This window comes from Eschrichtius robustus, chromosome X (genome assembly GCF_028021215.1).
Source record: "Eschrichtius robustus isolate mEscRob2 chromosome X, mEscRob2.pri, whole genome shotgun sequence".
Classification (NCBI taxonomy): Eukaryota; Metazoa; Chordata; class Mammalia; order Artiodactyla; family Eschrichtiidae; genus Eschrichtius; species Eschrichtius robustus.
This window is the reverse complement of record NC_090845.1, coordinates 91,509,043-91,533,243: the sequence shown is the minus strand read 5'-3', so window position 1 is coordinate 91,533,243 and position 24,201 is coordinate 91,509,043. Positions and strand designations below refer to the sequence as shown.

At 39.7% G+C, this 24,201-nt stretch overlaps 1 protein-coding gene and 1 pseudogene across 3 annotated transcripts; both read right to left on the bottom strand.

Annotated features, from left to right (window-relative positions):
• Window positions 1-3,294: 3,294 nt before the first annotated feature.
• Window positions 3,295-5,165, bottom strand: TCEAL9 (transcription elongation factor A like 9). Of its 3 annotated transcripts, none has more exons than XM_068533549.1 (3): window positions 5,053-5,165; window positions 4,471-4,552; window positions 3,295-4,090 (listed from the first exon to the last, which is right to left on the bottom strand). In XM_068533549.1, exon 3 carries the CDS (start codon window positions 4,011-4,013, stop codon window positions 3,699-3,701), a length of 315 nt encoding a protein of 104 aa, XP_068389650.1. In that variant the 5' UTR covers window positions 4,014-4,090; window positions 4,471-4,552; window positions 5,053-5,165; the 3' UTR covers window positions 3,295-3,698. The 3 variants fall into 3 exon arrangements, with proteins under 3 accessions (XP_068389650.1, XP_068389651.1, XP_068389653.1); XM_068533550.1 differs by having other exon boundaries at window positions 3,295-4,087; XM_068533552.1 differs by lacking the exon at window positions 4,471-4,552.
• A 15,367-nt stretch (window positions 5,166-20,532) lies between these two features.
• LOC137756769 (nucleophosmin pseudogene) lies at window positions 20,533-21,417 on the bottom strand (annotated as a pseudogene).
• Between the last annotated feature and the right edge of the window lie 2,784 nt (window positions 21,418-24,201).

The window sequence follows — 24,201 nt, the reverse complement described above, 5'->3', positions numbered from 1 at the left end:
GTATGTATGTGTGTGTATATACGTATATATTATACTGTACCTCCTGTCCTTCATTTTTCTTTTAATAATGCATGGTGAACATGTAGTACGTATGGATCTACCTCATTCTTTTAAATAGATTCTTTACCCACACTATATTGAAAATATTAAGGGGGGTGTTTAGGCAAAATATTTGAATAGACATTTCTCAAAGTAAGATGTATAAATGGTCAATAGTACATGAAAAGATGCTCCATGCCCAACTAAATTATCTAGCAAATGATGCAGCTGTTTTTGCTAAGGCTCTTGCAAAACGCTGGTGTCAAAATATCAAATAATTGCTTTTGGATACCATTATGTGTCAAAGGTTCCCCCTCCCTCGAAACTTTCCCCGTAGAGGGAACAGACCAGCTTTCCTCTTAGCTCTTGGCTTTTCCTTTTATAGAGGCAGTGGCGATTACATGTATATGGAATCTGGGGTTGCCTTACAAACACACACACACTCCTGTTAGTTTTTCAGTGAAAAATTTCACATAAGATTACTCCTGTCATTAGCATCTTGATAAATCCATTGGCTTTGCTCTTCTACTTCTGTAATTTTGTGTGTCATGGTAGCTATGTCTTTAAAGTTCCTCATAGATTATTTACTTTTAGTTTCTTAGTTGATGTTCTTTTCATTGAGTTAATTAGGATTCATTCAAAATCCTATGTATTTAAGTAAAAACTAGAAAGAGTTACAAATTCCCTGTTTACAGTCTACAGTATAATGCATTATCTGCTTTAATTTGGAATTATAAATCAAAATGTGTGATATTAGGAAAGGCTTACCATTCACATTAAGATTTACTGCACAGAGAAAAGTGTTACCGGGAGAGGCAATCCACCTTGGGTCCTGAGCATCCCTGCATGTTCTTATTGGGTATACCAACAATGTAAGGCCCTGACCACTCTTTATGCAAGCAGTCCATTTCTCAGAGTTGTGTTTGCAGCAGGCAACTTTGAGGGATGAGGTAACGTCTTTCCCTGGACACAGAGCAGGCTTGCTTTTGCTTACTATGAAAGCAGTGAATTCTCCAAACTCAGGTATCTTTCCTAAAACACAGTGCACTGCATGTGCAGGCATCCAAGGGACTTGAGGATAATGGGGAACTGATATAAACCAATATGAAGCCGTTGCTACTGCTTTTACCATGAGTAATAATGTCCTTAGTCTCTGATCAGGATTCTAGTGTCTTCTGTCATAGCAAAAGCAGGTTAAACAGTAGCAGGTTAATGTTAACTTGTTAATTTGTAAGTAGGGTAAAATCTCAGACTGCACACTTCTTGACAGGTGTTTCCAGATATTATTCCCTAAATCAATTATGCTAGGGCAATGTTTCCCACTAGGCTGATTTTTGCCATATCTATATACCACCTTTGCTGTTAACGCTGTGTTCTACTTCATGTTTGTCTTCAAACAGACTCATTTAATTTGAATATTTTTGAAAAGGAAATTTGAGTACTTTTTTGAAAAGGAAACTTTATAACACCACCCTAAATCTAAACTATCATCATTTGCCTTAAAGAGAGTATTCATTAATACACATTCAAATAAATATCAATACATGAATATTACAACTTAAAATATTTGTGTATTATCTGAAATCATCTCCACCTACCACCAGGCCCTTCTACGTTAATCCCAAGTTATCTGATTGCATCCAGAGTAGTCATGGCTGGGACAAAGACTATCACAACTAATGTTTTCAGTTAGTGACTTTTGAAGTCTTTTCTTTAAAAGTTATATTCTTTCCTTTAAAAGTTCCCATCAAGCCCCCTTGTGAAGGAAAAAAGGGGTAAAGGAAGTCCAGTGCTCTGACCTGCAATGGGGACAGTCATTGTCCTCCAGGTATGTATGTCCAGGACAGCCTGGCCTTCAGCCTAGAAGAGTCTGGTGCCTGCTGCAGGCTGGAACACAGAAACCAAAGTCAGACCACCCTGGAGAGGGGTGTGCCTTGGGGGAGCCCTTCCACATCCTGCCCCAGCTCCACCCCTCAGAGTGTCAGGGGGTTGGATTCATACCATCCTATAAAAGTGGCACAGTAAGTCCTTGGACCCTCATCTCACTCCAGCCAGAATCCAGACCGACCAGCATCCATCAGACTGTTGCAACCTTGAAGGATAGTCTGGAGAGATTAATTGCCCCAAAAAGAGCATCACAGAGGAAAAATAATACACAACTGGCACAACTGTGAGCCACATATACATATATAGATACATATATAGTTATGAAGATTTGGATGCAGATATACGTACACAGTAAGTCTTACACAGCACTTCATACATCTCCAAGTAAGCATGGGAATATCCCGAAATCTTACTTGAACCTCCCTTTAAAAATTTACACAGGTCTAAGGGTATCTTTTGAGCTGGTGAGGAGGGCCTGCCACCAGTCTTTTGGGAGAGATTGCTCACCCTAAGGAAATAAGAGTCAGGAAAATAAAACCAATCTTTAGGCTCATAAGCAACTCTGACTAAAGCATAATGTCTGTAACTCAGACTTATCTTCTGGTCCCACCCCCAGAGAGACCCATTGTGTCCGAGTCTTATGGGGAAGAGGGGGTCTGTGATTAAAATCCCAAAGTTGCCAAGGCATCAATAAGATATCACAGCCCAAGTGGCCCTGCATAAATGTCTATCTAAATTTAAGAGATGGGCGTTTCCCCCACTTCTGTAGAGGTCAGACTGGAGAGTCAGTCCATTGGGGGTTCCAAAGAAATATGTTGGGCTTCACTATTTGAGATTTCTAGCACATCAGCAGTGTTAGGGGCCTGAGAAGTACAGAACCTGAATGAAGGGGCAGAAATACCCAATACACATGGTAGTATCAAGGGGAGGAGGATGGAAGGTTGGGCAGGCACAGCAGGAGAGAAACACAAAGGTAGTGCCCACCTAACAGTTGTCTGGATTTGTTCTTAAGCACAGGTGAGAACTACTTTCTCCCTCCAAAATACCTGAAATAAATCTCTTAGGAGGTGGGATCCTGCATGAGCAGATGGGAACAAAAGCTTGTCAAATATAGTTCACAGTCGCTACCTTATTTAGTCCTCATAAGATCCCTGAAAGTTCTTTATTATCTCTATTTTGCAGATGAGAAAAGATGTAAAATTTATTCTTCTAGCTAAGTGGTCTGGTGGTAATTTGGAGTTCACATTTGCTTCTAAAATTCTGCCATTAAATATTGTGTCCCAATGCCTTTAGAAATATATTCAGTACTGTTGTTTACTCCTTTTTTTAAATAAACCTTTTATTATTTTTAACAATAATGTGTGTACATTCTAGGAATAAGGAAAAATACAAATAAGCTGAATAAAAAAATCACTCATAATCCTACCACTGACTGTACTTTTTGTCTTTCATCCTTCACATGTTCTTCTGTGCATATATGTAATATACAAATGTACTCTTCCCTTTCAAAAATATGATATTCACATATTACTTAGCAACTTTTTTTTTCATTTTATATCCTGTCAGGAACCTCTTTTTGTACAAATGAGTAAAGTTCTCTTATTAAAAGGCAAAGACTTGTAGATTGGTTTGAAGTAAAATAAACAATGAGATGCATCTAAAACCACTAATAGCAACAAGTTAAACGTAGAAAGATGGACAAAGGTGTATTGGGAAAACGCAAATCAAAAGAAAGTAATGTTAACATCAGGAAAAATAAAAATCAAGGTAAACTACATTAAATAGGGGTAAGGATGGTTTCGATTAACCTTCCAACGCATCACTATAAGTTTGTTTCTTACTCTCCTTATCTCGTCTAATTCATTCACTTCTCTAAACATATCTTCCTTGCTTAAATGCCTGTTGTGTATATCTTCTTTAAATTCCTGGAGAGACTGAATCAGCCTTTCTCTAAAAGTTCCTTCTGTTTTTTCCTCCCCCTCTGGCTCTTCCTCCTCCTCTGGCTTTTCCTCAGGCTTTGGCTCTTCCTCAAGTTTTGGTTCACTCTCATTTTCTGGTTTTCCTTCAATCTTTTGACAGGGTTTCATCTTGTATCTGTCTCTCTTCCTTCCGTTCCCTCTTCCTTTCTTTTTTTCTGCTTATTCTTCTTTGAAAACAACTACTTCTAGGAAACAAGAAGGAGACATTAAGTCAAAAGCTTGGTGAACGGACCAGTGCTCTGGACACAGGTCTCCGTATTTGCTTTTTGTGATTCAGAGCTATCACCAAATATTTTCCACTTGGGAGACTCAGTGTGCCATCTGGGTTTCCCCGAGCCTGCCGCTCCTACCCCCACTTTCCATCTCCTCACCTCCCTCGTCCCTCCCTCCAACCTTTTCCAAGGCTCTCCTGAACCATTTCTCCGGTCACAAGGCATAACGCAAGACCCTCCTAGAACAGAGTAGGCTGGGGGAAGGGGGGTGCGGGGGAAGAACAGGGGCCGACAACCTCAGTCCCTCCCTTGCCCACCTCCACCCCAGGGGTCTTTATATTTCCTTCACCTACCCGTACTGATCCGGTCAGTTTCTTCCTCGCCTTTTCTAGCCCTGCGTACTGCTACGAACAACAGACCTGCAGACCTGCAGACCTGCGGACAAACGGGAAATGGGAGGGGGAGGGGGAGGGGGAGGGGGGAGGGGGGAGGGTGGGGGTGGGGAGAGCGCTCAGTGGGCCGACCAGCACCACGCACTTTTCTCATTAAGGTTCTCGGTTATGGAAACTTTCCCACCTTCTTATTCCCGCATTTGTCCCCCTCTCCACAGTGCAAGTTAAGTCGAATTTTCCATCAGACAGGGAGTAGGAAAAGCAGATTATTTCCAAACTATCTTTAAGACTGAGGGGGGCGGTTGGGGGGTGGGTAGGTGTTGGGAAAGCGGTCTGAGGTGGCAGAGGATGATTATTTTTAAACTCTCACAGGTCTCCCTGTCCTTCTCCCGGGACCCCTAGTCCCTTTCCCAAGGGCCACCATTTCCTGCAGACCTGGAGGTGGGAGGTGGAGAGATGGAATTGACCAGGGCTCCCTCAAGTCTCTGCTCTAGGCCACCCCCACCCTAGAAATTCCCAGACAGCACCTATTTTGCCACCAACCTGCAAAATTCCGGCAAGCTGACTCCTTCTCCTTCTCCTAGCCTCGGGCCCCACCGGCTGCGCTGCTGAAGCAAACTGGTACCCAGACGGGAACAAGGACCAGACTAGCAGGACTTCTGCACACGTCGACTCCTGGTCACGTGATATCTACGTCACTGGTGAGCTCGGGTCCCCAGTTTCCACTCCCACCAAAAGCGCGGCAGAAGTGGGCCGGCCCTCTGCCCCCTCCCCCCTTATACATTTGGCCCCTTCCATCCCAGAGGGGGAAAATGTTGTTTCCCTTTCTCTGATTACTAGGGAGGGGCTGCATCTTTTTCTGGAGCTACTAAACTTTTCTACTTTTTTCAAGAATTGTCTTTTCCTGCCTTCTGCTCCCAGGATTAAGAACTCCAACCTACATCCATCGCCCCTCCCCCAGCCTCCATTTCATCTGCAATCTAGTCCTTGGCTGTTGTGGAGCAGGGTTGGTTTGGCAGCAGGTTGTTTAAAAAAAAAAAAAAAAGGGTGGTGGGGGAAGCCTGGGACAGGAGTAAGATTTTTTAATGTAGTTTTTTACTTTATTCTTAATACTTTTCTATATTTTTAAAAAAGTAACTGAAGAAACCAAAACTCAGCTGAGTAAATGTGAAGAGCTAATTGGCTTTATACAACAATTCATGAACAGGGCAGCAACCCATCTAGCAGCTAGAAGGGCGCTCCCACGGGTTGTACAAAATGGAAGGTTTTTATAGGCAGAAGAGTGGGGCAAGGGAGCTATTAGCAAAATAAAAGAAAGGATTATTTTTAGGCCAGGACAACTTTTTGGGGGCCGAGGGGAGAGGAAGGGAGCAGCAAGGGTTTTATCATGCAGATTGCTTCTTCTTTCTCTGGGAGATGGAGGAGCCTATGCCACAGATTACCTTACTGTTGCTTGACCAGAAAATTCCAGACTGGTTGATTTAAGATTACATTTCTGGGAGAGGTTGAAACTGCAATTAGGTCAGGTATTAAATCTAGGTTTGGTATCATAGGCTTTAGCACAAGAGATGTGGTTTGGGGCCTGTGGTTTTCTTTTTAACAAATTTTTATCTTTTTATAGTCGGAAAAGACAAAGACAGAATTACTTTAGTTAAGTGAGGTAGTATGTGTACAGTCCTGAGAATAGTGCCTGGCATATGGTAAGTGCTTTAAAAATACAAACTATTATTATAATTATATTAGGATTTCGTTTGGGGGAAAGGATTCAAAATGACAAAAAGTAATGTCTGACTCCAGAGTCTTGGTGGTGGTATTTGCCAAGAAGTAATTGGTTTGGTCCTCTGGATGCCCTCTTCCCCAGGTAGTGAAGAGTCAACCGGGCAAGAAGATGTGCCAACTTGGAAACTTCACTTCTATCCTTCTAAACCACATTCTAGATACCTAGGACCCTAGAATATCCTGCCCAAAGCACCTGGAGCCCAAATGCAAGACCTGCTCATGCCTATTCTCCAGATCTATCCTCCTGAGAGTGACCCACATCCCCTGTGGGTTCACACTAGGGTTGGAGTAGATGATACAGCTGGAAAGGCAGAACCCCCTTCATATGAGGCCATTTGGAGAAAGGGCTAAAGGAAAGGGTGGACTGCCAGGCCAATAGGAGCTCAGAGAAGGCAAAGGCCAGTTAGCCCAAAATAGCCAGAGGAAGCCTCATGGAGGTAAAAGACCTTGACCTGGGCCTCACAGGGTGGGTAAGACCTAGATGGAGGGGGGAAGGAAAGAGGAGACCAGTCTGACTGAACCTAGGCCCTGTGGTCTTACCCTGGCCTGTCTCATGCTGCCTTGCTGGGTCAAGTCCACTCGTTCCTCCTGAAGGGTTTTATGTCTCTTGATGGTGGCTATTGTCCGAAAGTAGGTTCAATGCAAGCACTTTTTGACAAGCTCTGCACTACCCCCAAGGACTTTCTCACTTATTTCCAGGTTACAGAATCTGAATTGGTCAACCTTTATGGATAGTTCTTAGGCAGTTGCTAAGCACTTAAATATGCATTCCCTTTGAGCCTGTAAATCCATTCTTAGGTATTCACCCTGAGGAAATATTTAACAGTAGTCACAATGATTTACAACAACACGGTTAGTTTGTAGACCTGAATTCCTGGCATCAATCCTTTGAGTTGGACCTGAATATGCAAAGAGAAGCCACAGGTGAAAGGCAGCAATGAAGGAAAGAGAATTGTTCTAGGAAATAACAGACATGTGCCCAAGCATGTACATATGCACCTGCACATTCACACGTGTGTATGCATTCTCATAAACCAACGATTCTCCCAGATGAATTTGCTACAAGTTAAAGAAGGCAAACTTCATAATTCTGTTAAAACAATTCAAACTGCACCAACAGTATATACCATTTAGAAATGGAGAATGACTATTAGGATATTCGACACAATTCTTTATAAAAGGTGCAATTAAGAAGCAAATTAGGGCTTCCCTGGTGGCGCAGTGGTTGAGAATCTGCCTGCCAATGCAGGGGACACGGGTTCGAGCCCTGGTCTGGGAAGATCCCACATGCCGCGGAGCGACTAGGCCCGTGAGCCACAATTGCTGAGCCTGCGCGTCTGGAGCCTGTGTTCCGCAATAAGAGAGGCCGCGATAGTGAGAGGCCCGCGCACCGCGATGAAGAGTGGCCCCCCACTTGCCGCAACTAGAGAAAGCCCTCGCACAGAAACGAAGACCCAACGCAGCCATAAATAAATAAATAATTTAAAAAAAGAAGCAAATTAAATGGCTTACAATAGGGAACAGGTTAAATTAATTATGTAACAACCATATCAGAATTCTAAGAATTAAAATGAGATCTATTGAGAACATGAGTTAATTTTCCACCTATGCAATTAGAAAAAAATGAAAAATATTGATCATATTCAGAGTTGGTGAGGGTATGGAAAAGCAAACATTCACATGTGCTTTTGAGAATATAAAATAATATATGAATGTGAACTAAACTTATTGTGGTGATTTCGCAATATATACAAATACTGAATCACTGTGTTATACACCTGAAACTAATATAGTGTTATATGTCATTTATACCTCAATTTAAAAAGTAAAAGTACAAGCAAGATGCAAAAATAATAAAAGATAGAATAAAATAGTGCATTTCTGGAGGTCATTTTGGCAATATTAAACCTTAAAATATATGTGCTTTTGGACACATCACTTTCTCTTCTAGTGTTTTATCATGCTGAAATACTCCCATGACAAATATGGTCAATGTAGTAGTTGTGGTAATAGATTTTTTTAAAGGAAAAAACTAAATATTCCTAAAAGGGGATTGGCTTAAGAAAAGTTTGATAATTCACTAATGCAATACTATGCAGTGATGAAAAATAATAATGTGGAGTTATATTTACTCACATGAAAAAATGTCCAACATATATTGTTAAGAAAGAAGAAAAATTGAAGGTTAATATATGTGGTAGTACATGTTTGTCACAGCATACATATATTTATTTTTGTGTATTTAAAATATAAGTAAATAAAGAAATTCTACCATAGCATGATTAGTAAAGTCCACAAAATTCATTCCTGTAAAATTATGGGTTATATTATTGAGAGATGAATGAAATTACTGATGTGAGCCTATTTGGTTAGCTCGCTGCACAACCCAAGTCCATTAGAGACTCGCTGTGTTTTGATGGCACCTCATAACAGTTGTTTACTCAGCACTCAAGCTTAAACATCATCCTTACGTTTTCCCCTTTCCCCATGCCCATCGCCAATCATGTTATATCCAGTGTCAAGTTACTGTGGAGTCTTACTGTGTTTCTCTATCATATTAGAAATTTGAATGAATATATACTGAACTATTCCGATAGGATATATTTGAAATGAGTAGTCAATATAAAAGGAACTTTTCCTTTCTAAGTGTTGCATTTATATATTTAAAATGTATCTTTAATAGGCATGCATTAATAACATTCAAAAAAATGATTGAGATAAAACTTTGAAAACATGCAGAAGAAATAAAATATCTGACAAATATAAGATAGTCATATATATATATAGAAATGAAAGTGTTTTTATAATATATTGGTAGGTGAAAAAAGCAGATTATAAATGGTAACCTGCAGAAGGTCCCATTAAAAAATAATATATATGAGTAGATATTTATATGTATACACCAGAATATTAGAAGTGGGTATGATTGGGTGATTGGTGGGCATATAGGTGATTTATATATTATTTTATATACTTCTTTGTAGATTCTTCTACATTTTCTCAGTGGGTATGTGTAAATTCTATAATAAAGAATAGTCTGCAAACAGTATGACCTTAGCTTATGACACACATTTCGCATATATACTTCTCTGTAGCGGAGCAGAATTTGATTCAAGGCCTCCACTACCTGTTTGAGGTGTGGGCTCCTTGCAATGGTTGAATGCCTCACATTTGCTTCCCTTGCCCCATTAGTGACTAGTATCCATTAAAACAAGGTTCTCCTCCCCATGCTCTGGCTATGCCTCCCTCCAATTCAAGTTTGAGATAGTCAAGCTGTAGTACTAGTCATACATTGGACAGGAGGTATCTCTTTCCAAATTTCACCTTGTGAGAAATCATTTCTTTAGGAAATTTTTTTGCTAGGAAAAGTAATATTGTTGGCACTAATATAATATTTTAAGCAGATTATAAAATAGTCTTAATTACCAATTCAATGCTTTTAAAAATATATATGAATAGAGCAAGAAAGGATTGTATTTCTGGTTTTGCTCGACAAATGGCATTTATGTATAGTTCCTTGACTTTTTTTCAGTGAAAATGTTTTACTTTTGCAAATAAAGGCAATAAATACTATTTAAAAGCAGGTTATAAAACAATGTGTATAAAATTATTCGTTATATTTAAAAACACACACAGAAGGAAAGAAAACCCTCAAAATCTACACTCAATTTCATTTATTTCATGACTCTCAAACATACATTATTCCCTAAGGAAATATTTCTAAAAGTAAAATTGCTAGGTCTAAAAGTCTGAAAAATCTTATGATTTTTTTATGTGTATTGCCTGAAGGGCCAGCAAGATAATTTAACAAATTTACACGTGTACTTACAGCCCATGTGGGTGTTCTCATATAAAATGGATGGTATTTTTTTTAATTCCCCAATTTGACAAGGGAATAAGAGTACCTTGAAGTTTTAATTTGTATATATATATTTTAAGAAGTAAAACTTTCTTTATTCATAGATGACATGATTGCCAATTTAGAAAATCCTACAGTCTACAAAAAAGTCACCAGAACTAATGAGTACAGTAGACCTGTAGATAGGATATCAATTATATTTCTAAATACTGAAGCTGAATAACTTACACTTATTTTCCACATAGATGTCTTCTTTGGTCAATACCCTACTGATGTCTTTTCACCAGTTTTCAGGCAGTGATAACTACTGTTGTTTTGTTGATTTTTTAGGAACATTTTATTACAGATAGATAACTATCGTTTCAGTTAGTCTCATTGGTTGTAAGGAATAGAGACTTAGGCCAGCTCAGCTGAGGCAGATCCATGGTGAGAATTTATGAGATAGTAAAGAAGACTACGATCTTGAGGAAATCTGAGAATTGACAGCCAGTTTCGAATGGACCTCTAGAAGTTAGGCCTGAGCATTTTTAGTGTTCTGCCATTAACTTGGTTCAGCTGTGGACCCAGTCTCTTCTCCCTTCCTCTCACATCCCCCACTTCTCCTTTGTCTTGTCTCTACTTCATAGCTTCAGCTTCCCCATAATGTTGCCCTGCTCATGTATCAGGCTTTCTCAGGTTCCTAAGGTACAAACCCTCTTCCCACAAAAGTGCATGTACCCCACTCACCCCAAACTTGGACAAATTTGCATAGAATTTCAGGTGGTCCACAGACTTCCCTAGTTGAGAACACCTGGTCTAGGTTAATTAATATGGTCAGCTGGTGAGAGTTCCTTGGACACTGGCCTAAGCCTGGCTGAGGGGCCATCAGGATGGGGATGGACTAGCAGGCAGCAACCCTGCTGCAGGGCTAGACTCCTCCCGGGTTTCCTGGAGGTAAAGAGGCCAGAGGTGAGAGGCCTAGCAGGCTGCATCCCTCTACAGAACATAACTGAACTAATTAGTATTTATGAAGATTAAAAACTCCTCAAAGTGGAAGAGATAGATTATTTTTCTAAAATGACAAAAATAAGACACTTACTAAGGCTCTACAGGGATTAATTTCTGAACATGTAAAATGTTGATTTGTTTTAGAAAAATTTAGGTTTAAAAATTTCAAAATAATTAGCCTGTTTTTTTAAAGCTATTTGGGAAGTATCACTAGAAGCATTCTGTAAATGATAAATATAAACATGACCAAGTTATGAAGGATTTCCTATTTAGTAGAAAATCTTATATTTTATTGTAAATTACTTTTCTCCCCAAAGAGTATGTCTTAAAGATTGTGAACAATTAATATGTTTTAAAAAATTGCTCTTTCCTTTGTAGCTGATGGAAAATATTTTCTTTCTTTTTTTAAAAATTATTTTGTGTCCCTCATGACTTTTAAAGAGGGCTCCTTTTTTTAAAATTTATTTTATTTATTTATTTTTGGCTGCGTTGGGTCTTCGTTGCTGTGCGTGGGCTTTCTCTAGTTGTGGTGAGTGGGGGCTACTCTTCGTTGTGGTGTGCAGACTTCTCATTGCGGTGGCTTCTCTTGTTGTGGAGCACCGGCTCTAGGCGCACGGGCTCAGTAGTTGTGGCACGTGGGCTTCAGTAGTTGTGGCTCGTGGGCTGTAGAGTGCAGGCTCAGTAGTTGTGGCGCACGGGCTTAGTTGCTCTGCGGCAAGTGGGATCTTCCCGGACCAGGGCTCGAACCCGTGTCCCCTGCCTTGGCAGGCGGATTCTTAACCACTGCGCCAGCAGGGAAGCCGGATGGAAAATATTTTCTATTTGATATATGTTAAGTTAGCCAAATAACAAAGCACTCAAACGAAAAGAGAAGTCTTAGGATGAACACCCATACTCTTCCTCCCCCCAACATGTAAGTATCGTATTTCTGAAATGTAAAAACAAAGCATTTTAAATTAAAAAATTGGAACATAAAAGTACATAGAAGAAAGATAATGTTCCACTTTCCACTCCCAGCCTCCTTTCCTGATACCTAGCTTTCTGGCCATTTAGGTGCAGGTAAGGGCTTCAGGGGGAAAATAATAATGACTACCAGGAGAGGAGGTTCTGGGGAGGAGCAGGTTGGGGAGCAGTTAGAACAGGGGAAAGGGCTAATCCCACAAGAAGATTAAGTGGACAATAACTCCAAGAGAAAATGCTGCCTCTCTCTTATACTACATCTGACCTCCTGAAATGCCAAGGTGGAAAAAGAGACATTCCAGATCCAGGGTGACAAGAGGAGGAGGGGTTGAGGGTTCCCGCTGCCTTGCTTGGCAGGATCGGGAACCTGAACTCCCTTAGTGTCACTTGATGAGAGTCTACCTGGGCCCAAATCCCTTTCTTCCTGTCTTTTGTATCCTCTGAGTAATGATTCCTGTTGCAGAGGAGGAAAAACTTCTGGTCAAGGAATGGGGGGAAAAGCAACGGTCCAGGAATGCTGTAAGTTTGTGTTCCGACTGAAGAAGCTTGGGGTAACCCGGGCACCAGGATGGCTGGGGACTGAGGGCAGAATCCTCAAGTGGGTCAGAGTCTGTTTTCTGGTCACACCTTCCTTACCCAAAGTCCATTTTGAGTGGTCCTGGGGGCAAGCAGTTTATGAATATGGACACAGGTATATGCTGGAAAGCTTTCCACTCAGCCCCTGCTCCCAGTGTCCCACACCCATTTTGGTGCCAAACATTTTGGTAGTAGGAGTGGGGAAACCAATCACCGGAGGAGGAAACAAAGAGACACAGAGAGTGAAAGTTTTACTCTAAATAGTCACCCCTCGTCCACCATTGTGGGTATTTAAAAGAGGTGGAGTACCAAAGGCTGAGGATGGCTATGGATAAAGGAGGGACAAAGTTGGGATATATAGTTTTGGGAGACGCCGGGCGGGTCCGGGAAGGGCCGGGCGGCTGCAGGTCCGCACTGAGTTCTTGCTGCAGCCCCCGCTTCCCCGACCCCAACCATCCGCAAGTCTGAGGTTCGTCGGGTCAGGCGAGAATGCGGCGGCGGCGGAGGAGACAGCAAGGAAAGGCGCAGTCGATGCGAGGGACAGTGGTGGGGGGCGGGAACAGAGCCCAGCCTGAAGCTCCCCTCTGGATCCTCCCTTTTTGTGCCCGCATACGCCTGGGGAAGCATCTACGTACAGGAAAAAATGGTGAGTTTTAAAGGAGGAAGGAGAGGGAAGCGTGCGGGAAGACGGAGCTCCGTCTGGAGGCCCCCTGGAGGGCGCACGAGTCCTCTTAGGTGGGAAAAATAGAATTTCAGAAACCATTGAAATCTGAATCTTGAAAGGTGCATAGTAGGGCCTCTGTCCTCGGTGCTGATCTTCTCGTCAAGCATTCAGTCCTTTCGCTTGCCTCTTGTCTCCTACGAGTAATGGAGTCCAAAGTAGAATAAGCAGGGGGAAAAAAATCTCAACATGGAAAATGTTCCCCAGGAAAAAAAGGAAAAGGAAAAAGAAGGAGGAGATCCTGCCCCTGTGGAGAATGGAGAGGAAGCTCGCCCTGTGGGAGGGAATGAAATCTAGAAGCCTGAAGGCAATATTAGAAGGGGTTGGGCTCTGCTTTCCCAGGATTTTAGGCTTGTCAATAACATTAACGTGATAGACATAGACGGAGATGCAGATGATACCGAAAGGTTCACGGAAAAGATGAGAGAGTTAAACTCAGGGCAATGAAGTTAAGGTATAGTTTATCTGGCCTTAGTAGGACCACCCTCATCATTGCCACCATGAGGAATTTTTCCTTATGCCTTGAAAACTGAGGTTTTCTCTGAGGTTAATACTTTTCAACCTTGTTTTCTGTTTATTTGCCTTTTCTTGGTGTAATTTTACTCATTCAATTGCTTCAAAACTTTCAGTACTGTCAGCATCTATTTGAATATTGAATTCAGACCAAATCCACAAGTTTTTCTTTGTCAGCAGAGGTGTTTCACCCATTTGAATAGAAAGATGTTCATTGTGTGTTTCAAAAGTGAAAAAAAAGTTAGAAAGCAGTGTGTAAATTTATCGTTGCTTCATTTTAGAGCATATATATTTATGTATTACATATATTAACAATGAGTCTTAAAGTATATATACTAAAATGTGGGTGTTTATCTTTAGATAGCATAATTTTGAATGATTTAATTTCTTTCTATTTGATAACTGTATTTTCCCCAAATTTGTATTTATTACTTACCCCTTTAAATGTAATAAAAGTAACAAAAGTCATGTGTCAATCAGCTTTTTAAACAAGTGTCATTTAATAAAAACTTGTTAAAAGAACAAAAAATGCATTTCAAGGGGTTTTTTTTAGAATTTCTTTTTTAGCAATATAACCCTAGTATTTATCACCCTGACATTCTTTTAAAGGGTCACCCTTGTCATTCATGAAAAGAGAATACTCTTTACCTCCCAGGGCTGCTGAGCGGATCAGATGAGGTACCCTATGTGTGAACTTTGTTGGCTTGGACCCTACCTGACTCCCCTGCCCTTTCAGAACCCTGGACTGCAATGATACTTAGGGAGAACTGAGGGATATCTAACCTATGCCCAGGGACAATTTCAGGCAACTGAGAAGTAGGTGCCACCCTCCTCTGGATACTGCCATGTCTTCTAGACTCTACTGTCATTTCTCCTTCATCTTATTCCTTCTGCTGACAGAGGTTTTGGAGTCCTCAAGGTGACAAAGCCTTCCTGATTTCTGTGAGATCATTGTTACACTTATGAAGGTGGGTACTACACAAAAGTGCCTCAGCAAATAATGTCTTAGCCAAGGTCTTAGTAAAAACAGGAATTTCTTATTTTACTTATAGGTCCTCTGCTCTCTAGGGACTCAGACATGATTCCATTTGGGTGTAGAGTGCTGGGTTAAGACATGAATAAAACAAAATGATGACTTGAACAGTTGGAGTCAGCCACTTACTACCTTAATTATAATAAAGACTATATATTTTTTCTGCTAGTAAAAATTTACAAGAATAATCTCCAGATGGTGACAACATTGACTTTCTGCCTGCCATGTTATTTCCAGAGGTGACTTCTCTCTCAGGACACTCTACAGTCTCTCATATAAAAAATTCTCGGCAGACCCACTCACTAGGGCAACAGACACACATGAAGTATATAAATTACAGAGATATTCACTTTCTTTGATCAAAACTGAGTAACATTAGCCAAATCTGATATTATCCCTACATGAAAGAGTTTAAAATATTTTGTAAGATAAAAAAAAATTCCTAAAAGTGTTAGCAATTACTCCTCTGCAGAACTGTGCCATTCTCATAGCATGTACAGTTTCTTTATCAACCTTATACTCCTAGTGTCTATTACAATGTTTGAAATATTGTAAATGTTGAATAAATGTTTAATAGGGCCATTTTGACTCTGTGGGGATCCTCAAGTCCTTTACCTAGTTCTACTCTTGACTAAAGAATAGCAGGTAAGTCATTTCATTTCTCTAGAGGCAAAGACATGCATTTCCTAGCGAGCCTAGTAGAGGCCAGATGGCACGCTAAATTAAAACACGAATAAAATTTAGCGAGATTTTCATAGTGTGTCACACAGACTGCCTGATTTAGAATCTCCTGTTGTAACAGAGAAGAACAAACCTGACTCCATATTGGATCTACTCCTTTAGCTCTAACTTTTGTGCTCTGTTGCCTGTGCTTAGTTATGCTGGCTCTGTACCTTTGTAAAGGAATGTTGCCTGTAGCCTGAAATATACATAATAGCCCTTTCTCAAGGCTCTGCCTCCCAGGCTTGTCCTTTAAAGGTCTAACACTTTTCATCCATATAGAGATAAAAGTTGTAGAACAGAGAATAACACTTGTCTTGTTGGAGGTTTACAGGAACATTGTGACCAGACCTACCTGGATAGCTGCAAGAACAAAGGATTATCACGTCCCCTCCGGGGTCTGGTGGGCACCAAGAAGTTTGTAACAATCAGCCACACCCTCTCCTCTTTTTGTATAAAGGAAGCCTGAATTCTAACTCTGGTAAGACGGTTCTTTGGGACACTAGTCTGCCATCTTCTCGGTCTGCTGGCTTACAAATAAAGTCGGTATTCCTTGCCCCAACACCTTGTCTCTTAATTTATTGGCCTGGTCTGTGGCAAGCAGTAGGAGCTTGGACTCGGTAACGCTCTCTATTGCTAATAATGTAGACTTTGGCACCCTTCTCTGGATTACATGAATCAATCATACTTCCAACTGGGCCCCAGAACATGTATTGTTAACATGCTTCCCTGAGAGATTCTGATGTGTACTAACACTGGAGAACCACTGGTGGTACAGTGGAAACAGTTATATTAAGTACTGCCTTAGTTCATTTGGGCTGCAATAACAAAAATACCATAGATTGGATGGCTTAAATAACAGAAGTTTATTTTTCCTTGTTCTGGGGGTAGGAAGTCCAAGATCAAGGCACTGGCAGATTTGGTTTTTGGAAAGGGCCCGCTTCCTGATTCGTAGACTGCAATCTCCTTTCTGTGCCCTCATACTGTGGAAAAAGCAAGGGAGGTTGCTGGGGTATCTTTTATAGTGGCACTAATCCCATTCATGAGGGCTCCATCCTCAGGACTTAATCACTTTTTAAAGGCCCAAACTCCAATTACCATCACAGTGGGGATTAGGTTTCAACATATGAATTTCAGGGGGACACAACAAATAGGTCTAGAAAAAGACTGCAAGGAAATACATCAAAATGTCAGAGATTCTAGCAATGCATATATCACATGACCTAAATTGTCTTATTCTATGTTAGGATCAATTTTTTAGAATCTTTTAACATTTCTCACATTGAAATATATCATAAAATACATGTGTAGATTTTATGTGATAGTTTTATTTTTTCTTTAAAAAGGTGTTACTGAATCAATGGTGTATGTTGCTGATGCTGTAATCTAATAATCAAGAAAGTAAAGTGCATAAACATATATGGGAATGTGCCTATACAAATAGAAAAAGACATAAAGGAATTCACCATTGAAGACATGTGGGAATGGATGTGTGATAAAATGTAATTTTTCTACTGTTATTTACTTCAATGTCTGGTTTTTAGATTTTTACTTTTTGTACAGTTATAATCTTATTGTCATTAAAACAATTCTGAATATATATATGTCATCATGTTAATTTGGACTATGCAGAAAAATGGTAATAATAACAATATTCATAACATACTTTTAGCATGCACCATATTAGTGACAGTGTTCTCAGCTATTTACAGGTACTAATCAATCCATTCCTCAGAAGAAATCTGTGAGGGCTATACTATCAATGTACCCATTTTACGTAGGAGGAAACTGAGGCACATAGAGATTAAGCAAATTACCTGTAGTTGTATAGCTAGTAAGTTTTAAAACCAGGATATAGCCCAAACTATTGGGTCCAGAATCAGTGCTCTCAGCCTCTCAATAAAACAAATACCTAATCCATTAAAGCAATGATTGGAACAGCCATCTATTTTCTTAAATATAATTTTAAAATGGCTGTTTTTTAGATATCTTAGTAGTGGCAAATTCCAATCCTATTGTTTCCTCTAAAGGGAGACGGGTTTCCCCTCACATTGAATAAAATTAGGCATAGTAGAGATAATCAGGCCATCGATGTTGGGAACCAAAAAGGAAAAAAAAGCAAAAGGAAAAAAATGGAGTCCCTAATATTGAGGACTTGAGAGGTAATCATGTTAAGTCCAAGGAGTTAAGGAACACCCGGAGACAGCCACCTATTTTCTTAAATATAATTTTAAAATTTTGTTGTTTTGAAACATATTTTAGTAGCAGCAAATCCTAATCCCACTGTTTCTTCTAAAAGGAATTGTATTTTCTCTCACATTGAATAAAACTGGGCATAGTGGAGATAATCAGGCAATCGATGCTGGGAAGCAAAAAGGAAAAAAATGGAGTCTCTGACTGGAGAGGTAATCATGTTAAGTTCAACTTGTGAGGAAGAAGAAATTAGGGGAGAGCAGAAACTGTGAAGAAGTAGAAGCAAGGACACAGAGAAAAGCTTTCCAGGAGAAAATTAAGTCACCTGTCAGCAGTGGGTGAAGATAGGCATTTGTTGTATGAATGCATATTTTGTGGGAAAGAACGTGCCAAGTAGACTTTGTCAATCTCTTTGATTCATACACATTTTCAAAACTGAATAGGTACTGTGGGGTAGATAATATCTCCTAACTTGTTTTTAAAAATAATGACAGATTTATTTTTCTCTTTTAGCAAAACTTGGATGTCTATTGAAGAAACTTAAAAAGTAAAGGGTCACCTTTGTGACCAGAGCCAGCATTGCAGCTTGAACATCACTGAGCTGGAAGCCTGGGACAGAGAAACAGTGTTAATCTTGATTAATGGTGGAACAAATTTTGGACCTGTTGAGACTGAGGTAAGTTTGGGACATTCAGGAGGAAAGTTCCACTAGAGAGTTGGATAAAAGTCTGTAGGGCCAAAGAGTATTTGGGCTGGACATGTGGAATTGTAGTGACAACTGCAGAAGTGAATGGGATCAGCCAAGGAGAGCATGGAGACAAAGAAGAGAGAGGACTTGCAATATTCAGGGAAGCAATACAGCTCAGGCTCTAAGAGTCCAGGTGTTGGAACTTGTCACTTCTAATTGGTCTAAATCTCCACTCGGCCTCTCAGTATTCCAGTAAAATAAAACTATGGGATGGTTATATAAGATTCACATTGAATATAAGAACAGAGAAAGGGTGAAACCAAGAAAATGTTGAAAGGTATATTATGCAAATTGTATCTGTAAGAATGCTGGTACCGCTTTTTAAATATCAAACAAGGTAGAATTCAAGGCAATGGATATTTATATAGATAAAGAGGGACATTTAATAAAGAGAAAAGATCAATCCACCAGATGGTATCCTAATCCTTTATTTATATGCACCTAAAGGCATAAAGCAAAAAATAAAAATCAGAATAACAGGACAAGTAGAAAAATTCATAATTATAGTGAGAAGGAATAATGTAAGTTTCTAGGTAACTAATAGTATGGTGGTGCAGTGGTTAAGAATCCACCTGCCAACGCAGGGGACATGGGTTCGATTCCTGGTCTGGGAAGATCCCACATGCCGTGGAGCAACTAAGCCCGTGTGCCACAACTACTGAGCCGGTGCTCTAGAGCCCGTGAGCCACAACTACTAAGCCCACGCACTGCAACTACTGAAGCCTGCGTGCTCTAGGGCCCACGTGCCACAACTACTGAGCCTGTGTGCTGCAATTACTGAAGCCCGCGCACCTAGAGCCCGTGCTCTGCAACGAGAAGTCACCACAATGAGAAACCTGCACACCACAACAAAGAGTAGCCCCTGCTCACCACAACTAGAGAAAGCCCGCATGCAGCAACAAAGACCCAACACAGCCAAAATTAATTGATTAATTAATTAATTTTAAAAAAAGGACTAAGTACACATCCCCAGAAATTCCATTCACAGGAATTTTTTAAAAATAATAATACATGTAAAAAAGTATCCAACAAAGTAGGCCTTAAGGAAAGAAATATTACTAGGGATAGAGATATATTTTATAATGGTAACATAGTCAATATAATATGAAGGTACTAAAATTCTAAATCTGTATGCTTCTAGTAACATTGCTTCAAAATATACAATACAAAAAGTATCAGAAATAAAAGGAGAAGTAGAGAAATCTAAAGTAAGTGTGGGACATGTAAATATACCTCAGTAAAAGATTGATAGAAGAATCAGAAAATAATATCAGTAGAAGTATTGAAGATTTAAGCAACTAGAATAACAAATTTGACCTAATTTACACACATAGACCAATACAACCTACAATTGCAGAATATAAATTCTTTTCAAGGCAAATGGGACATTTGCTAAAATTGACCTTCTACTAGGTCCATTAACCAACTATCAATGAATTTCAAAGTATTGGAATAGTTCAGAATATGTTCTCTGATGACAAATGAATAATAAAGCTAAGAATTAATAGCAAATAGATAACAACAAGAAAATCTCAAAGTGTTTGGAAATTAATCAGTACATTTCTCATGAGTAAAAACAGAAAATCAAATTTAGCATTATTTTTTTTCTTTTCTTTTCTTTTTTTACTGTATTAAAATACTGAGTTTATTTCACATGTATATTTTTGTCTCCCCACCATTTCCATTTGTCTGACCACCACTACTACTATGTCCTATCATAACATTCCATACATACTTAAAACCAAGCAAAGGGTGGAGTTCCAACTTGAAAAACTAAACAGGCATTTTGGACAACACATTCTTGGCAATGGAACCTGGACAACATTTATCAGACATGGTAGGGAAAGTTCTCACTCTGCATTATAAAAAGGACAGCCAGATATCAACTGTTACAGAGATGAAATAAGATGGAAAAATTTAACAAACTGTTTAAACTATTTTCTTAAAGAGACTTCCTCCACTGCAGAGATCTTGAATAGCCTCCTGGTCAGTCATCTGGAAACAATTCTTCACATAATTGATGAATTTGGCTTCCACTTTGGGAAGGGAACCACCTTTTTCTATACTTGCTTGCATTTTTGCTTTAATGTCTTCTACAGAGCTAGGTCCTTTCGGTGTTTTAGGAGTTTTTTCCTGTTTTTTGAAGGATTCTTGACCTTTTGATCTTGGTGTTGATGGTTTTGAGTCTTTTCCATTCTGGTTTGATTTTTGTGCATTTTTGGCTGGAGTATCTCGTACGGATTTCTTTACTGGAGTTTTTCTTCAGCTTCCTCATCATCAGAGTAATCATCATCATCGTCATCATCGTCGTCGTCATCATCATCATCATCATCTTCATCAGCAGCAAGTTTCACTTTTTTCTGTGGAAACTTGCTACCACTTCCAGGGGCAGAACGCTTTCCAGATATACTTAGGAGTTTCACATCCTCCTCCTCTTCATCTTCTGACTCTGCATCTTCCTCCACAGCTACTAAGTGCTGTCCGCTAATATGCACAGGCCCTGAACCACACTTCAACCGTAAGACCACAGGTGGTGTTATTTCAAAGCCCCCAAGGGAAACCGTTGGCTGCACAGACATTTTCAAAGTTGCCAGTGTTACTTTAATTGGACTGCCTTCATAATTCATCGCCTCTGCTTCGACAATGTGCAATTCATCCTTTGTGCCAGCCCCTAAACTGACCGTTCTTAAAGATAACTGGTGCTCATTTTCATCATTATCCACCTTAAAGTGATAATCTTTGTCGGCCTTTAGTTCACAACCGAAAAGATAGTTCTGGGGCCTCAGGGGACTCATGTCCATGTCCATCAAATCTTCCATGGGTTGGTGGCACACACTTCGGTGGGAGAGAAAGTGGACAGAGATAAAAGACTACCGTTCGAAGGAACAGTCGCGCAGGACGGAATCAGACCAGGGAAAAAGCTAGCATTATTTTTAATTGAGTGATAATGAAAACACAGCATATGAAAACCTGTGGGATGCAGCTATCTGTGCTTAGTAAGAAATTCTATATCCTTAAATGCATATATTAGAAAAGAAGAAAGGCTGAAAAATATCGATGATCTAAGTTTGCTTGTCAATACATTTTGGAGAAAACACCAACAAAAATCTTAAGGCACAATTCTTAAGGCAGGAAATAAGAATAGAAACTAATGAAAGAGAAATGAAACACACAAAAGAAAGAAACAGACAAAATTTTAGTCTAGGTACATACTAATAAAATCAAAACCCTCTAACAAAATTGATCAAGATAAAAAGAGAAGACACAAAGTAAATGTCAGGGGTAAAAGAACAACAGTACATATTCTACAGATTTTAAAAAAGAGAATAAAAGGATAATATGAACAATTTCATACCATTAAATTTAAGAATTTAGATTGTGCATGAATTTATTAAAAAACAACTTACCAAAAGGGAAAAAAGAAGAAATAGAAAATCTGAACAGTCCCATATCTATTAAATGAATTGAATTGCAAGTGAAAATAATGCAATATATCCACTTTGGTGATGACAGCGGGAGGACCTATGAAGACCCACTTGAGAGCTAAATGAACAGAGCAGGAAAAAACTATAAAAACATTTAATGTCTCTAGAAATTGTCCTAAGGGAAAACAGCAAATGAAGAAACATTTATTTCAAAAAATCTACTAAAACTTGGTAAAAATAGCAAGGATTTCTGGCATTTGAATCAGGACCTGCTCCCTCCTTCCTTTCTGTCCCTAGCTCAGCTTAAAGGAAACTCTACTCTGGACAGGCATGGCCAGGAAGGCAGGATTCCCTTTCCCCTCAGCTCCCAATCAAGGCTTATGATATCTTCACTGAGAGGGCAGGCCACCAGCATTTCTCATTCCCTCCAAATCAGAGTTGAAAGGTTAAGTTCTTGGTGAGTATGGCCAAGAGGTCATGGATGCCCTTCTTCTAACCAGTCACTACCCATAGGGCAAAGGCTCTACCCAACAGTAGCAGACCAAGAATATAGTGGCCCTGATTGCTCTCACTCCAGCTTGCTCTTAGAGCAGAGGTTCCAAGCTAGGAGAAACAAGCCAAAAAACCGAAGAGCCTACTGCCCTGCCTAGAGTAGCAGCTCAGAGTCTTTGCCCAGAGAAGGAAGCAGTCCTTAAAAACAGAGGGCTCCTAAGTTCTCCCCAAAAGGACTGGCTTAATGTGAAACATAGTTTGGGGAAGATCAAGCTTAAAGGTACTCTAGAAAACAATATCTTCCCTTAATTAAGAACAACAGGTTAAATCATAGGCCAGCTGGTACACCAGAGAGAATCAGGGAAAGAGTTAGTAAAGAAGAATCCATATATACAATGGAATATTACTCAGCCATAAAAAGGAACAAAATTGAGTCATTAGTTGAGACGTGGATGGATCTAGAGACTGTCACACAGAGTGAAGTAAGTCAGAAAGAGAAAAACAAATATCGTATATTAACACATGTATGTGGAACCTAGAAAAATGGTACAGATGAACTGGGTTGCAGGGCAGAATTTGAGACACAGATGTAGAGAACAAACGTATGGACACCAAGGGGGGAAAACTGCGGTGGGGTGGGGATGGTGGTGTGCTGAATTGAGCGATTGGGATTGACATGTATACAGTGATGTGTATAAAATGGATGACTGATTAAAAAAATAAAAAAGAAGAATCTGCTGGGGGTCAGAATAAACGTCAAAGACTGGCCTCAAAAACTACTCCTGACTGAATTTAATTTGATCAGACTGTTGAGCATATTATGCCCCAAGGCTTTGTTGAAAACAACAGAGCACTCAGTCTATAATTAGTGGAGCCTAACAGGCCAAGTGTAATACCAAATGAAGCAGACAGTTTAATACCGAGATTAAAGAAAGAGACAGTCAAAAAGAGTGTTGGTAAAAACCAATTGTAATCCTAGGATACCTGTGCATGTCCCCAAGTTTGCACCATCTGAGGAGTGACACCAGAAGTTTCACATAGTAGGGAAAATGGGCCAAGTCACAAGACAAATGAGTAAACAACAACCAAAGCAAGGAGTAGGAAAAAGGGGGAGGTGAATCAGTATCCAAAGATGTAAAAATAAATTAAACTATACAGATTTCAACAAAAATTACAATATATGCTGTCAAAGAAAAATTGCACTGGACAGAGTTAAATATCAAAGGAAGATGTTTTTCTTGAGACTGAACTCAACTATAAATACAACAATGACAGCAGGGGATTTATAATCAAAAGGTAGGGAGAGGGAGTCACTAGATTAAAAATTAACAAAAGTAACTTGATTAGATATCAAGAGTGAGGGGAAGAGGAACTTAATTGAATTTCAAGTATGGGAGGATTCTTGCTAAACTGGCTTAGCAGGATTCTTGCTAGAACTGGGCTCAGCAGGATTCTTTACTAAAACTGTTCTTGACAGCCCAGTCAAGAAAACTCAAAGGATCCCGATTAGCCGCAAGAGGGAGGGGATATGGGGATATATGTATACGTATAGCTGATTCACTTTGTGATACAGCAGAAACTAACACACCATTGTAAAGCAATTATACTCAAATAAAGATGTTAAAAAAAAAAGAAGGGAGTCCTTCTCAGTACAAAGAAACAGGCATATGAGACCCACATACAGGA